This window comes from Triticum urartu, chromosome 6 (genome assembly GCF_003073215.2).
Source record: "Triticum urartu cultivar G1812 chromosome 6, Tu2.1, whole genome shotgun sequence".
NCBI classification, from domain to species: Eukaryota; Viridiplantae; Streptophyta; class Magnoliopsida; order Poales; family Poaceae; genus Triticum; species Triticum urartu.
The window spans coordinates 21,131,064-21,146,549 of NC_053027.1; the positions used below are offsets into that span (position 1 = coordinate 21,131,064).

The 15,486-nt window shown below is 43.6% G+C and overlaps 1 protein-coding gene across 1 annotated transcript; it reads left to right on the forward strand.

Annotated features, from left to right (window-relative positions):
• The first annotated feature begins 1,616 nt into the window (after nucleotides 1–1,616).
• On the forward strand, nucleotides 1,617–4,655 carry LOC125513377 (GMP synthase [glutamine-hydrolyzing]). The gene is made up of 6 exons (XM_048678484.1): nucleotides 1,617–2,217; nucleotides 2,661–2,911; nucleotides 2,984–3,359; nucleotides 3,518–3,649; nucleotides 3,730–3,905; nucleotides 4,349–4,655. The coding sequence occupies exons 1-6, from the start codon at nucleotides 1,648–1,650 to the stop codon at nucleotides 4,470–4,472; spliced, it is 1,629 nt and encodes a 542-aa protein (XP_048534441.1). The 5' UTR covers nucleotides 1,617–1,647; the 3' UTR covers nucleotides 4,473–4,655.
• Nucleotides 4,656–15,486: the final 10,831 nt, after the last annotated feature.

Below are 15,486 nucleotides of genomic sequence, written 5' to 3' on the forward strand. Positions count from 1 at the left end.
TACTCACGGTTGCTTTCTCCTTCTTTTCCCTCTATCCCTTCTACCTGGTTGTCGCAACCAGATGTTGGAGCCCAGGAGCCAGACGCCACCGTCGACGACGACTCCTACTACACCGGAGGTGCCTACTACTACGTGATGCCCGCTCACGACGACCAGGAGTAGTTAGGAGGATCCCAGGCAGGAGGCTTGCGCCTCTTTCGATCTGTATCCCAGTTTGTGCTAGCCATCTTATGGCAACTTGTTTAACTTATGTCTGTACTCAGATATTGTTGGTTCCGCTGACTCGTCTATGATCGAGCTCTTGTATTCGAGCCCTCGAGGCCCCTGGCTTGTAATATGATGCTTGTATGACTTATTTTTATTTGTAGAGTTGTGTTGTGATATCTTCCCGTGAGTCCCTGATCTTGATCGTACACGTTTGCGTGTATGATTAGTGTATGATTAAATCGGGGGCGTCACAGGGCAACTGCCAGTGTTGTAATGGTGCAAACTTGGGTGTTAATGCCGTGGGAGGTGGCCAAGGGCATGTTTTTGGGTGGGCACTACCGCACGGGACCATGGCGAGGTGTTCCTGTGATGGGACGCTATGACTATTGGCACATGAGCTGGGCTCGATGGACGAGCTACTACAACCGACCATACCGGGTGCTCGAAAAGAACGCACAATGGCACGCGGGATGTTGCGATAAGTGGCGATGGGAGATGGCACCAGTCGATAGAGGAGCTACAACCAACAACGTCACAAGTCGGAAACGACTCACAACGGCCTGTGGAATGCTGCAACCATTGGCGATGGGAGATGGAATTGGCCGATAGAGCAGCTGCAACTCACCACGTCAGGAGCTGGAAACGACTCACAGTGGCTCGCGAGATGCTAAGACCGTTGGCGATGTGAGCTGGAACCGGTCGACGAAGGAGCTGCAAACGACCACGCCGGGAGCTAGAAAATGGTGAACGGTGGCCTGCCAGATGCTGCGACCGTTAGCGAGGGTAGCTGCAACCGACCAATGGAGAAGCTGCAACCGGCCACAGTGACTGCAAAATGGCATCGCGACTACAACCACCATGAATCCATGATGCTGCAGTCGATAGCGGCGAGTGCTAATCAACGACATCAGCTGCTGCAACATAATAGGCTCTTGCAGGACGACATCACGACACCAGTCCACGTCGACCACGGGGATGGAGGATGTTGCGAGGTCGCAGCGACAGTGATCTAGCTGTGTGGCGAGTGTGCAGGGCGCCGAGCTAGTGGCATGGCATGGGGGGGGGGGGGGTAGCATGGCTTTCCGTGAGAGAGAAGAGAGGTGAGGGGATGAGCTGAGCTGAGCTGACATGTAACCAAATGACTCTTCGCTTATAAAAAAATCATCAAGAGAACTAATCAAATGACTTCACGCTGTAATCCAACGGCTGGCAAGATGGCCGATCGGGGCCTCCCGCCGGTCAACCGCGCCCAGCGCTACCCTAATTCCCACCGAGAAGACGGGCAACAGACTCCCCGATTCGTTTCGTTCCCATCTTAAATACTCAAGAAACCAAACAGCTCCTGGGGCATTCGGCCCCAAACCGCCCATCCGCAGCCGAGCCCCCAAACCCCACCCCCAAAACCCTACCCCCCCCCCCCCTCCCGCCGCCGCCGCCGCCATGGGCTCCGCCCCCGCCGCCTCCCTCCCGACCTCCGCCGGCGCCGGCGAGAACCTGGTCCTCATCCTCGACTTCGGCTCGCAGTACACCCACCTCATCACCCGCCGCGTCCGCCAGCTGGGGGTCCTCTCCCTCTGCGTCTCCGGCACGGCGCCGCTCTCCTCCCTCGCGGGCCTGCGCCCCCGCGCCGTCGTGCTCTCCGGCGGGCCCCACTCGGTCCACGCCGAGGGGGCGCCCTCCTTCCCCGAGGGCTTCCTCGACTTCGCCGCGGGCGCCGGCGCGCACGTCCTCGGCGTCTGCTACGGGATGCAGCTCCTCGTCCAGACCCTCGGCGGCGCCGTCGAGCCCGGCGTAAGGCAGGAGTACGGCGACATGGAGGTGGAGGTCACCGCGCCCTCCTCCGCGCTGTACGGGGAGGACGGGAAGCGGCAGTCCGTGTGGATGAGCCACGGCGACGAGGTCGTCAGGCTGCCCGAGGGGTTTGAGGTTGTGGCGCGCAGCGTGCAGGGCGCAATCGCCGCCATCGAGCACCGGGAGAAGCGCTTCTATGGGCTCCAGTATCACCCGGAGGTAGCTACCATTTACTGTTTTATTATGTCCTGTTATCTGAAATGGATGAATGATTGGGAACCCTGAGCTGTGCAGTTAGTTCCTTTAGCAGTTCTGGGAAAACAGAGCTTTTGTACTGTTTCATTCTGCCATTTTGGATAGAAGATGGAGATGAAGATATAATAAATGCAATTGTGTTTGTAGATTAGCTTTGTTTTCGGTGCAGAATGAATGCATGAATGACTGATTGATTAGGGCGCTGATGATCTAATAGGAAGCCTATGTTTTGGGGGATTGCATATTACTGACTGTATGGTTACTAGATTGTGTTTGTTCTTATTAGGCTATTATATTATATCATTTGGCTACTTTGTAGTTTGTACAGAAGTACACGTGCTTCTTCATAAAATTGTTCATACCTTAGCATGGTTGCCATAAACTTTTCAATCTTCTGATTATGCAAGGTGACACATTCGCCCCAAGGAATGGAAACACTGCGCCACTTTCTTTTTGATGTTTGTGGGATTAAAGCCGACTGGAAGATGCAAGATGTGCTGGATGAGGAAATTAAGACCATCAAGAGTATGGTTGGGCCTGATGAACATGTGATTTGTGCGTTATCAGGAGGAGTTGATTCAACAGTTGCAGCCACTCTTGTTCATAACGCAATAGGGGATAGGCTTCACTGTGTTTTTGTGGACAACGGTCTATTGAGGTAACTGTTCCTTTAGCATGTTCTGTTTCGGAATCAGTGTGCAGTGAAACTGACATATGACCTTATCTGCAGATACAAGGAGAAGGAACGTGTTATGTCAACCTTCAACAGTGACTTGCACCTTCCTGTCACATGTATTGATGCCTCAGAGAAATTTCTTACCGAGTTAAAAGGAGTCAAAGACCCAGAGATGAAAAGAAAGATTATTGGCAGGGAATTCATTGTTGTATTTGATGAATTTGCTCACATGTTAGAACAGAAGATAGGAAAAAGACCTGAATATTTGGTTCAAGGAACATTGTACCCTGATGTGATTGAATCATGCCCACCCCCCGGGAGCGGGAGGACACATTCCCACACCATCAAAAGCCATCACAATGTAGGTGGTCTTCCTAAAGATATGAAGTTGAAGCTCATTGAACCACTGAAGCTCCTTTTTAAGGATGAGGTCTTGATCTCCATCTATACATCTATTTACACTTCATATATTTATTGATCTGACATTCTATACTGAAAGATAACTCATACTGGGAAGTTATTTGCGTTTGATTTTGAAGAAAAATATTTCTATTACTTACTTATTGTTGAATTTTGGTCCTGCAAAAGGTTCGGAAGTTGGGAAGTATCTTAAATGTCCCAGAGTCATTCTTAAAGCGACACCCATTTCCTGGGCCTGGTCTTGCTGTACGTGTCATAGGTGATGTTACAGCAGGCAATGCTTTGGAGGTTCTTCGTCAGGTTTGATCTTTTTGAACCATTGGATCTAAATCATCTTTGATATATGGTGTTAATTGGGAACTGCTCTGTTGTGTTTTCAGGTGGATGAGATATTTATTCAATCCATTAAAGATGCAGGCATCTATGATGAAATTTGGCAAGCTTTTGCTGTGTTTTTGCCTGTCCAAACAGTTGGGGTCCAGGGTGACCAGAGAACTCACTCCCATGTGGTTGCTTTAAGGGCAATTACCAGTGAGGATGGCATGACTGCAAATTGGTATGCTGCATTGAACCTACAGCTCTATCTTAGTCCCCCCTTTGCAACTCTATGATGCAATTGTGCTCTAGGCCCTTGCACTACATGGCGACATTTTGTTGCAGTTGTACAGATAATAAGTCTGCAGAAAATATTGTTCTGTTTGCCTTTTAGACCAGTGTTCCTGCTAGATTAGTTTGTGGATGCTAGTAGTTTGAATCTTACAATTCATCATTCATGCACCTGCGATTCATTGCCTGTACAAGTGGTCTTGGTATATGATTTTTTTGGGGCTTTGCATATTGTTGTGTACAGAAATGTGTTATCTTTCCTCATTTTGTTAGCAAGCGTACCTATGTTCTATGATGTGGTAAAATCTAGGCTTCCTCTTTATTTTTTGGAGTTTGTTGATGCTATCTTGCATATTTTGACAGCCGGTATCCTTTTTCTTTTAATCCTGCAAGGTATGATTTTGAACGCCCGTTCCTGGTTGATGTGGTGAAGAAGATCTGCAATAACGTGCGAGGCGTCAACCGTGTTGTCCTGGACGTAACATCAAAGCCGCCAGCGACGGTGGAGTGGGAATAGGATAGTAATGCTCTGGTGGTGCAATAATGGACCGGGAATTGCAAAATCATGCTCTGATGATGTAGCAACGCTGCAGTGGGTTTAGTGCTAAATTTGCAGTTCAGTTATTTATGTGTAGGTTATGCTTAGAAAAATATGAATCGATTATGCTTAGACAAATATGAATCTATTGTGTGCCCTTTATGCCTCTTGATTCTTCTTCCCCCCCATCCTTCTAAGATTGATTACCTTTGTTCCTAAATCATATAGCTGATTTTTCATTTTACTTGCGCTGGGAACCTTTTTGATCTTGAGAAGGTAACCTATTTTGGACCAAAGCATGATCAACAATGAATTAGTCTCATCATTTACTTGTGTTTTTTACCGTCAAAAGTAAACAAATGGAGTTGGCACGGCAGAGCTTGAAAATTCAGCCCTAATTTGTGCCTTTGGGCAAACTTAATGAGTCTTTGCACGGCACCGACCATTCTCCATCCTAGCATATGTAACATTATTTTTGCCCCCCCACCCATTGCACGCTGCAACCATGACACAATGACACAGTGAATTTGGTTGCGTGGGAAGTTTGGGAAAAACCGTGTTGTCTCAGTAGATGGATGGATGCATACAGATCAGTACAACATTGTGTGAATCGAACCACAGTTTCAACTTTGGTGAACCATTGCCATCAGAAGGTTAGTTCTTCTCATTCAAACAAATACTATGAAACATTTGGTCACACCGCACATTGCATTTACCTGCACTGAGAGCAGAAAGTTTAAAACTAATTTATTTCCTATTAATTCGCAGTAGAACAGTAAATCAGACGCCCCACGGTTAGCTTCTGGTTTCCAATATTAATATGTTAACAATAACCAAAAGAGGACTTGCAAAGATATGGAACATAGAAGCATGAGGCCCAGTTTTTTTGGCTCATTTCTGAAGAATTACTGCCCGGAGAATCACAATCGCAAAAGAACTCGTTTTTTCCTCAGTAGTCATCCGAGAATTATCAGAATAGCCAATTACTGCCCGGAGAATCACAATCGCAAAAGAACTCGTTTTTTCCTCAATAGTCATCCGAGAATTATCAAAATCGCCAGTGTATTTGAGAATCGTGGAAACTCGGCAATTCTGGCAATTCTAGCCGGGTCCTCAAAAGAAAACTGTTTGGTTTGAACTACTACCCCTATTGGGGACTCAAATTACAGCTAATATGTCACTGGGCCAGTCCGACCGAGCGGCCTCATACAACTACTACAGGTTAGAATTACAGAAAAGAACTGGACAGACAATTATGTGGGCAGACGACTCTGTGGGCCGTTTCCAAAATCGTAATTTTCGAGAATTATAGGGCGAAAAGAACTGGCCCTGAAGGGTTTTCAACTTTGGCATTTGGAAGGCTGGCGACACTCATCGGCACAAAAATGATGATCTTTGGAGGAATTATTGTGGCGGTGGAGGATCCCGGTCGCCGGCGAGCGTGGCTCCGATCTGGTGTGGGTTCGAGCAGAGCAGAGCACCCATGGCTACCGAAAGAAAAGGAGGAGAAGAATAGCGCCTTTTTTTCGTTTGTTAACGTGGTGTGTGGTAGAAATAAACTGCTTGGGCCAGGCAATTGAAGCCTATGAGTAGAATGAGTGGTGTGGCCCAAAAGAGAAATGGGCTGGCATGCCAGGCAATTGGGCTGGTGTATGAAAAGACAAAGTTTTTTCCTTTTTTTTTGAGATGATAGTTTTTCCTTCTTTAGAATAGCGAGGGAGGGGGGCATGGGGGATATTGCTTTTGCCTCTCGGGAGTATATGCTCCTGCGCGTCAAAAATGTATTTTGCCAAGGTCAATTTTTTCTTTTGGGAAAAAAATATATGTGTTCATTGTCACACCCAAATGGTACCTGCAAATTTTTAGGGGAAAAACTTAAGCATGTTGACCCATGAAAAAAAGTTGAATGGAAAATGTTACCTTCAAATGGTACCCTTAATTCTGTTCGTTCACTGGCAAAGCGTTGTTATCCCATTTCGCATGAAAATTGGCAAGCAAACTTGTTACACTAATATTAAATTTGCAAAAAAAATTAGAACTTTTGGAATTTATTTTATATTTTATAGTTTACTGTTCATCATAGAGAATACGCCCCATAGAGCCAAAACTTCGCGTCTGGAAAATAAAGCCTCTTAAGCTGCTTTTTTTAAAGGAACTTTGCTGCCTTTTGTGGGCCTCGCCTATGTATCGCTTCACGCGAGATGTAGTGCAGCCTCGCCTGAGGGAGCGCGAGACTAGCCCGTCCCCTTGCGGGAGGCCATAGCCTCGTTATTTTTTCTTTATGTTTTTTAGTTTCATTTTTTAATTTATTTTACTTTTATTTATACTTCCAAACATATATTACAAAAGACACTCTACATAAAATATATTAAAAATATTAATCTAGCATTTTTAAAATGTTAAATGTGTAAAGAAAATATGGTCCTCATGTTACAAAAAAACCTGTACCAAAAACTACAACGTGTATGGATTTTTTGATGATTCATCTAAAGAATATTAGTCAAGCGTTTGAGAAAAATGTTAATCAGCCATTAAAATAATTAGACATGTATAAAATATATTCCTGATGTACACAAAAATGTAGAATGTGTATTAAAAAATAAACATAAAAACCTGAATAGTGAAAAATGTTGATTGTGCATGAAAAATGTTGATCATATATTTCAAAATGATAAGTAAAAAGAAATGTTCCTGAATGTACAATGTATATGAAAAAGGTAGTCATCAAACATAAATATTTTGAAAAAATGTTAATCATGTATTTAAAAAATGTTAAACATGTATAAAATGTTCATGATATATACGAAAAATGTAACATGTTTTTAAAACATGAACATAACAACCTTAAATTTAAGAAATGTTGATATTGCAATGTTAACCATATAGTACTAAAAAATGTTAAACATTTATTAAAAAATGTTCCTGATATATACCGAAAATGTACAATCTTTATTAAACAATTATTTATCAAACATATTTTTTTAATGTTAATCATGTATTTGATTTTTTTAAACATGTACATTATTTTCCTGATATATACTAATGTGTATGAAATATGATGAAAAAAAGAAAAGTTGTGAAAACCAAAGAAACAAAAGAAACACCTTAGAAACAAAGAAAAATGGAAAACCTGATGAAACCGTGAGAACCCATGAGGAAACCAAGAAAAACAAGGAAAAGCAAAACAAAACTGATGGAAACTAAGAAAGAAAAAAAACTATAGAAGAAATTTAAAAATAATAATTAAAAAACCCAATTAAGAAAAAGAAGAACTTAAGAAAAAAGGAAGAAAAGAATAAAACAATAAAAACTGGAATAAAACGAAGACAACGGTGAAAACACAAAGAAAAAACAAAAAAACTGAATAAACCGTGAAGAAACAAAACAACGCGGAAGAAAAACGAAAAAAAAGCACGTGCGAGATAGCGGAACAACTTCATGCGAGGCTATCTCCCGACTCGCGTTGCCAGAGATATAGTCCTACCACTTTTTGTGTACCTAAGTAAATAAACTATTACCTTAAAAATATTGTAAAAAAGGTAGCTAGATAAAAATGAACTTGTACCTAAATAAAAAGAATAAAAACAGCCAACTTCATGGTATCATAATGCTAATTATTAAGCATGCTATGTTGTTTCAATACGTATTATAATAAGGGACTGTCTATTTAACATTTGACTGATTTCCAATTGGATATCATTCAAATTTCCTGACCAATGTCCTGTTGATACACGTATGTCCAATTACCACCTATCTTTGTATGTTTGTATTTCCAAAAAACGGGTCGGGCTAAAATTGTGACCCGGTTCTCAACTAATCGAAACAGAAACTCAACTACGTGGCTAACAAGAACTCCCCAGCACATACCCCGGATCACAGAACACCTGACAACTAAAAGAAGAAGAAAATGCAGCAAACAGCTGGCCTTGAACTAAAACTAGGGGAATTACAGTGCAAAACTGGAGGGCAAATAGGGGAGATTGCAGTATAAGTATCACTCAAATTACAGTGCAAAAAACCAGTCAAAATTACAATTAAACTCTTGGGTATATACAGAGGAAATTACAGAGCAAACAGGGGGGGGGGGGGTTACAATGCAAGTAAAACTGATGCAAATAGGGCACATTACAGTGTAAACTAATGCAAATTACACTAAAAACATAAGAAATTATAGTGCAAACCTGACATAAATTACAGAGTAATCAAGGCATACAACCAAGAAAGCACATGAATTACAGTGCAAAAAGCACATGAATTACAGAGCAATTATACAGTTTACTTTAGGGAAATTACACTGGCATATTATAGTGAAAATACCATGCATATTACATTGTACATTGAGGGAAATTACAGTGTAAATACTATATTTCTGTCAAAAAAACAGTGTAAATACTAAAGGGAAATCACAGAAAAATCTAAGGGAAATCATAGTGTAAATACCATGCATATTACAGTGTACATTCAGGGAAATTACAGTGTAAATACTATATGGAAATTACAGTGTACATAGAGGGATATTAGAGTGTAATTGCCATAGATATTACAGTGCACATTGAGGGAAATTACAGCGTAATTACCATGGATTACAGAGTACATTGAGGGAAATTACAGTGTAATTACCATGAATATTACAGAGTACATTGAGGGAAATTACAATGTACTTACTTACAGACTACTTTCGGTGAAATTACAATGAAAAGTACAGTATGACTACACTATAATTGCCATGGTTATTGCAGAGTACAGTGCAAAACTGAGGAAAATTACAGAGTAAAGCTACTACAGTCAAAAGGCATGAATTACAAAGCAAAGCTAGACAATTATAGTGCAAGCCTAGGTCTAAACAATTATAACCCCAAATTAGCACTGCTACCTAAAACCTGACCCTACCAGATGGTAGCTGCAACTGCAGGGGATGTGCAAGAAGACTCAACACAGAGACACGCCTATCTCGAGAAAAAACACAAACTCTAACCCTACCAGAGGACCAACACATCAATCGAAAAAAAATCATAAACGAGTAACCAAACAGCGGTTACAACGAGAGGATCAAAACGAGAACACCCAAAACCTAACAACGCGAGCACACGGGATCCACAAATACTAACAACTGACGTGAGCACATGGGATCCACATGAAACTACACGAGCCACGAAGCAGAACCAACCGCTAAATACTCAAACAACGACAAAATCTCCAACACAAACCCACAAACACACAACTACAAACAATCCCCAGACCTAGATCTGGAAGTTACATGACCACAACCATGGCAAATCGCACGCGAGAAGATAGAGAGACAAGAAGAACTAACCAGGAAGGCAGGGAATCGAAGAGGAAACAAGCTCCAGTAGAGAGGGATCCCGGAAACGCCAGGAACCCGATGGAATCGCCTCGACTCCTCCGCCGCTCGAGCACCTCCTCTGCCCCTCTGCCCTTTTGAAATAGTACGTACTGTCAAATTATGATGAAGCGTCTCAATCTCCATACAAGGAGACCCGCGATGTATTTATTGATTGGGAGGGTTCAGTACAAGGTGCGGCAGCCTATGGCTAACCATAGAGAGGATTACACGGGAGGTTACATGAGATAGAGAGATAGAGAGATAAGAGAGGACTCCTAACTAACTAACTCAATCTTCTACGTACATGACTCCAATCTATACCGAACACTATACCCAACACGTTACATGTCTAACACTCTCCCTTAATCTGAACTCCGCAAGTTCAGATTACGTTTGAATTCTTCAAATGGTCCTGTAGACAAGGCCTTTGTAAATCCATCAGCAACTTGGTCTTTGGATGGCACAAACCGTACTTCCAATTCTTTCCTGGCAACTCTTTCTCTCACAAAGTGGTAATCAATCTCATTGTGCTTGGTACGGGCATGAAAGACAGGATTTGCAGAGAGATATGTAGCACCCAAATTGTCACACCAAAGGCATGGAGTCTGTGTATGACATATGCCAAGTTCATTGAGGATAGCCTTAACCCATATAATTTCTGCTGTTGCCTGCTTATTTGCACACCATGAGATTAGATTAGGTCCGTAAAACACTGCAAAACCACCTGCCGATCTTCTATCATCCAAGCAGCCTGCCCAATCAGAGTCAGAAAATGCACTGACTAGAGTGGAAGATGACTTAGTGAAGGTGAGACCAACACTTAGAGTATGCTTGACATATCTCAGTATACGTTTAGCAGCAGTCCAATGACTAGAAGTGGGTGCATGAAGAAGCTGGCACACTTTATTACTGCGAAAGAGATGTCAGGCCTAGTAAGTGTCAAGTACTGAAGTGCACCTACCAAGCTCCTGTATTTTGTGCTATCCTCATGACTCAAAGGTGTACCCTCCACAAGTGACAATTTCTCATAACTAGATAATGGAGTTGTGGATGGTTTACAACCTTGGAGCCCGGCCTTGCTCAAAAGATCGGTTGCATATTTTTCTTGAGAGAGATGAAGACCGCCTTCAGTATTGCGTTTGACCTCAATGCCAAGAAAATAGTGCAAGTCCCCAAGATCTTTCGGAGCAAACTCAGAGTTCAAGTCTTTGAGCAGAGCTGTAACTGCCTCAGCAGATGAGCTTGTGACAATAATATCATCAACATAAATGAGCACAAAGATGACTGTGTTGCATTTATTGTAAATAAACAGAGAGGTGTCAGATTTAGAGTAAACAAAGCCAAGGGTTTGCAACTTGGAACTCAAGCGAGAATACCATGCTCGGGGAGCCTGTTTCAGACCATAAAGTGATTTGTCAAGCCGGCAGATATGAGTTGGTTTGTCTGGGTCTGCAAAACCAGGAGGTTGCTTCATGTAGACTTCCTCTTCTAGAACACCATGAAGAAACACATTCTTGACATCTAGCTGGCGAAGACTCCAACCTCGCGACACAGCAATGGATAGGACAAGACGAATAGTAGCAGCTTTAACAACAGGACTGAAAGTGTCCTCATAATCAAGCCCATATCTCTGTTTGAAACCTTTGGCAACCAGTCTAGCTTTGTAACAATCGATAGTACCATCTGACCGTTGTTTGATACGGAAAACCCACTTACAGTCAATGACATTAAGACCTGGACATGAAGGAACAAGATGCCACGTGTGTGTTGGGGAACGTAGCGGAAATTCAAAATTTTCTACGCATCACCAAGATCAATCTATGGAGTAATCAAGCAACGAGGGGAAGGAGAGTGCATCTACATACCCTTGTAGATCGCTAAGCGGAAGCGTTCAAGTGAACGGGTTGATGGAGTCGTACTCGTCATGATCCAAATCACCGATGATCCTAGTGCCGAACGGACGACACCTCTGCGTTCAACACACGTGCAGCCCGGTGACGTCTCCCACGCCTTGATCCAGCAAGGGAGAAGGAGAGGTTGGGGAAGACTCCGTCCAGCAGCAGCACGACGGCGTGGTGGTGGTGGAGGAGCGCGGGACTCCAGTAGGGCTTCGCCAAGAACTACGAGAGACGAGGAGGGAGAGGGGTAGGGCTGCGCCAACAGGGAGATTGAATCGTATGTTGGGCTGCCCCTTTGCCTCCACTATATATAGGGGGAGAGGGAGGGCTGCGCCCCCACCTAGGGTTCCCACCCCAAGGGGTGCGGCAGCCCTAGATCCCATCTAGGGTGGCGGCCACAAGGGGGAGAGGGGGAGGCGCACCTAGGGTGGGCCTTAGGGCCCATCTGCCCTAGGGTTTGCCCTCTTCCCCTCTTGGAGGCGCCTTGGGCCTTGGTAGGAGGCGCCCCAGCCCACCTAGGGGCTGGTCCCTTCCCACTATTGGCCCATGTAGGCATCCGGGGCTGGTGGCCCCACCTGGTGGACCCCCGGACCCCTCCGGTGGTCCCGGTACACTACCGGTGATGCCCGAAACACTTCCGGTGGCCAAAATCATACTTCCTATATATCAATCTTTACCTTCAGACCATTCCGGAACTCCTCGTGATGTCCGCGATCTCATCCTGGACTCCGAACAACATTCTGTAACCGCGTACATACTTTCCCTATAACCCTAGCGTCATCGAACCTTAAGTGTGTAGACCCTACGGGCTCGGGAGTCATGCAGACATGGCCGAGACAACTCTCCGGTCAATAACCAACAGCGGGATCTGGATACCCATGTTGGCTGCCACATGCTCGACGACGATCTCATCGGATGAACCACGATGTCAAGGATTCAATCAATCCCGTATACAATTCCCTTTGTCCATCGGTACGATACTTGCCCGAGATTCGATCGTCGGTACCCCGATACCTTGTTCAATCTCGTTACCGGCAAGTCTCTTTACTCGTTCCATAACACATCATCCCGTGATCAACTCCTTGATCATATTGTGCACATTATGATGATGTCCTACCGAGTGGGCCCAGAGATACCTCTCCGTTTACATGGAGTGACAAATCCCAGTCTCGATTCGTGCCAACCCAACAGAGACTTTCGGAGATACCTGTAGTGAACCTTTATAGCCACCCAGTTACGTTGTGACGTTTGGTACACCCAAAGCATTCCTACGGTATCCAGGAGTTGCACAATCTCATGGTCTAAGGAAATGATACTTGACATTAGAAAAGCTTTAGCATACGAACTGCACGATCTTTGTGCTAGGCTTAGGATCGGGTCTTGTCCATCACATCATTCTCCTAATGATGTGATCCTGTTATCAACGACATCCAATGTCCATGGTCAGGAAACCGTAACCATCTATTGATCAACGAGCTAGTCAACTTAGAGGCTTACTAGGGACATGGTGTTGTCTATGTATCCACACATGTATCTGAGTTTCCTATCAATACAATTCTAGCATGGATAATAAACGATTATCATGAACAATGAAATATAATATAATAATAACTAATTTTTTATTGCCTCTAGGGAATATTTCCAACAGTCTCCCACTTGCACTAGAGTCAATAATCTAGTTCACATCGCCATGTGATTAACACTCACAGGTCACATCGCCATGTGACCAACATCCAAGAGTCTACTAGACTCAATGATCTAGTTCACATCACTATGTGATAAACACTCAAAGAGTTCTGGGTTTGATCATGTTATGCTTGTGAGAGAGGTTGTAGTCAACAGGTCTTGCCATATTCAGATCCCTATGTATTTCGCAAAACTTTATATCGTAGATGCTGCTGCCACGTTCCACTTGGAGCTATTCCAAATTGTTACTCCATTATATGTATCCGGTATCTCTACTCAGAGCTATCCGGATAGGTGTTAAGCTTGCATCGACGTAACTCTTTACGTCGAACTCTTTATCACCTCCATAACGGAGAAACATTTCCTTATTCCTTTAAGGATAATTTTGACCGCTATCCGGTGATCTACTCCTAGATCACCTTTGTACCCTCTTGCCAGACATGTGGCAAGGCACACATCAGGTGCGGTACTTCAGCATGGCATACCGTATAGAGCCTATGACAAAAGCATAGGGGACGACCTTCGTCCTTTCTCTTTCTTATGTCGTGGTCAAGCTTTGAGTCTTACTCAACTTCACACCTTACAACTCAGGTAAGAACCCCTTCTTTGACTGATCTATTTTGAACTCCTTCAAAAACATGTCAAGGCGTGCGTTCTTTGAAAGTACCATCAGGCATCTTGGTCCATCTCTATAGATCTTGATGCCCAATATGTAAGCAGCTTTATCCAGGTCTTCCTTTGAAATACACTCTTCAAACAACCGTTTATGCTTTCCAGAAATTCTACATTATTTCGGATCAACAATATGTCATCCACATATACTTATCAGAAATTTTGTAGTGCTCCCACTCACTTTCTTGTAAATACAAGTTTCTAGCAAACATTGTATAAACCTAAAAGCTTTGATCACTCCATCAAAACATGTATTCTGACTCCGAGATGCTTGCTCTAGTCCATAGAAGGATTGCTGGAGCTAGCATACCTTTTAGCATCCTTAGGATCGACAAAACCTTTTATTGTATCACATACAACCTTTTCTTACGGAAACTGGTAAGAAAACTTGTTTTGACATCCATCTGTCAGATTTCATAATCGAAAATACAGCTAATGCTAACATGATTCCGACGGACTTAAGCATCGCTACGGGTGAGAAATTATCATCGTAGTCAACTCCTTGAACTTGTGAAAAGACTCTTTCCCACAAGTCGAGCTTCATAGACGGTAACATTACCGCCCACGTCCGTCTTCTTATTAAAGATCCATTTATCTCAATGGCTTGCCGATCATCGGGCAAGTCCACCAAAGTCCATACTTTGTTCTGATATATGGATCCTATCTCGGATTTCATGGCTTCTAACCATTTGTTGGAATACGGGCCCACCATCGCTTCTCCATAGCTCGTAGATTCATTGTTGTCTAACAACATGATATCTAAGACAGGATTACCGTACCACTCAGGAGTAGTACATGTCCTTGTCGACCTACGAGGTTCGATAGCAACTTGATCCGAAGCTTCATGATCACTATCATTAACTTCCTATTCAAAAGACGTAGGCTCCACAGAAAACATCTTTCTGTGTTGCATCACTCTCTGGTTGAAGTAAAGGTTCGACAACCTCATCAAGTTCTATCTTCCTCCCACTCAATTCTTTAGAGAGAAACTCCTTCTCGAGAAAGGACCCGTTCTTAGCGACAAACAATTTGCCCTCGGATCTGAGATAGAAGGTGTACCCAACTATCACCTTTGGGTATTCTATGAAGATGTGTTTGTCCGCTTTGGGTTCGAGCTTCTCCGGCTGAAGCCTTAAGCATCACAGCCCCAAACATTAAGAAACGGCAACTTTGGTTTCTTGCCAAACCAATGTTCATACGACGTCGTCTCAACAGACTTAGATGGTGTCCTATCTAAAGTGAATGCAGCTGTCTCTAACGCATAACTTCAAAATGAAAATGGTAGATTGATAAGAGACATCATAGATCGCACCATATCTCATAAGGTTCGATTACGACGTCCGGACACATCATAACCTAGTGGTGTTCCAGGTGGCTTCAACTGTGAAACAAT

What these genes read in the sequence shown, in the direction of transcription:
- LOC125513377 (XM_048678484.1), top strand. Translation starts at nt 1,648, where the DNA reads ATGGGCTCCGCCCCCGCCGCCTCCCTCCCGACCTCCGCCGGCGCCGGC. An exon ending in GGCTCCAGTATCACCCGGAG is followed by an intron (nt 2,218 to 2,660) that starts GTAGCTACCATT and finishes TGATTATGCAAG; the next exon opens with GTGACACATTCGCCCCAAGG. An exon ending in GTGGACAACGGTCTATTGAG is followed by an intron (nt 2,912 to 2,983) that starts GTAACTGTTCCT and finishes CCTTATCTGCAG; the next exon opens with ATACAAGGAGAAGGAACGTG.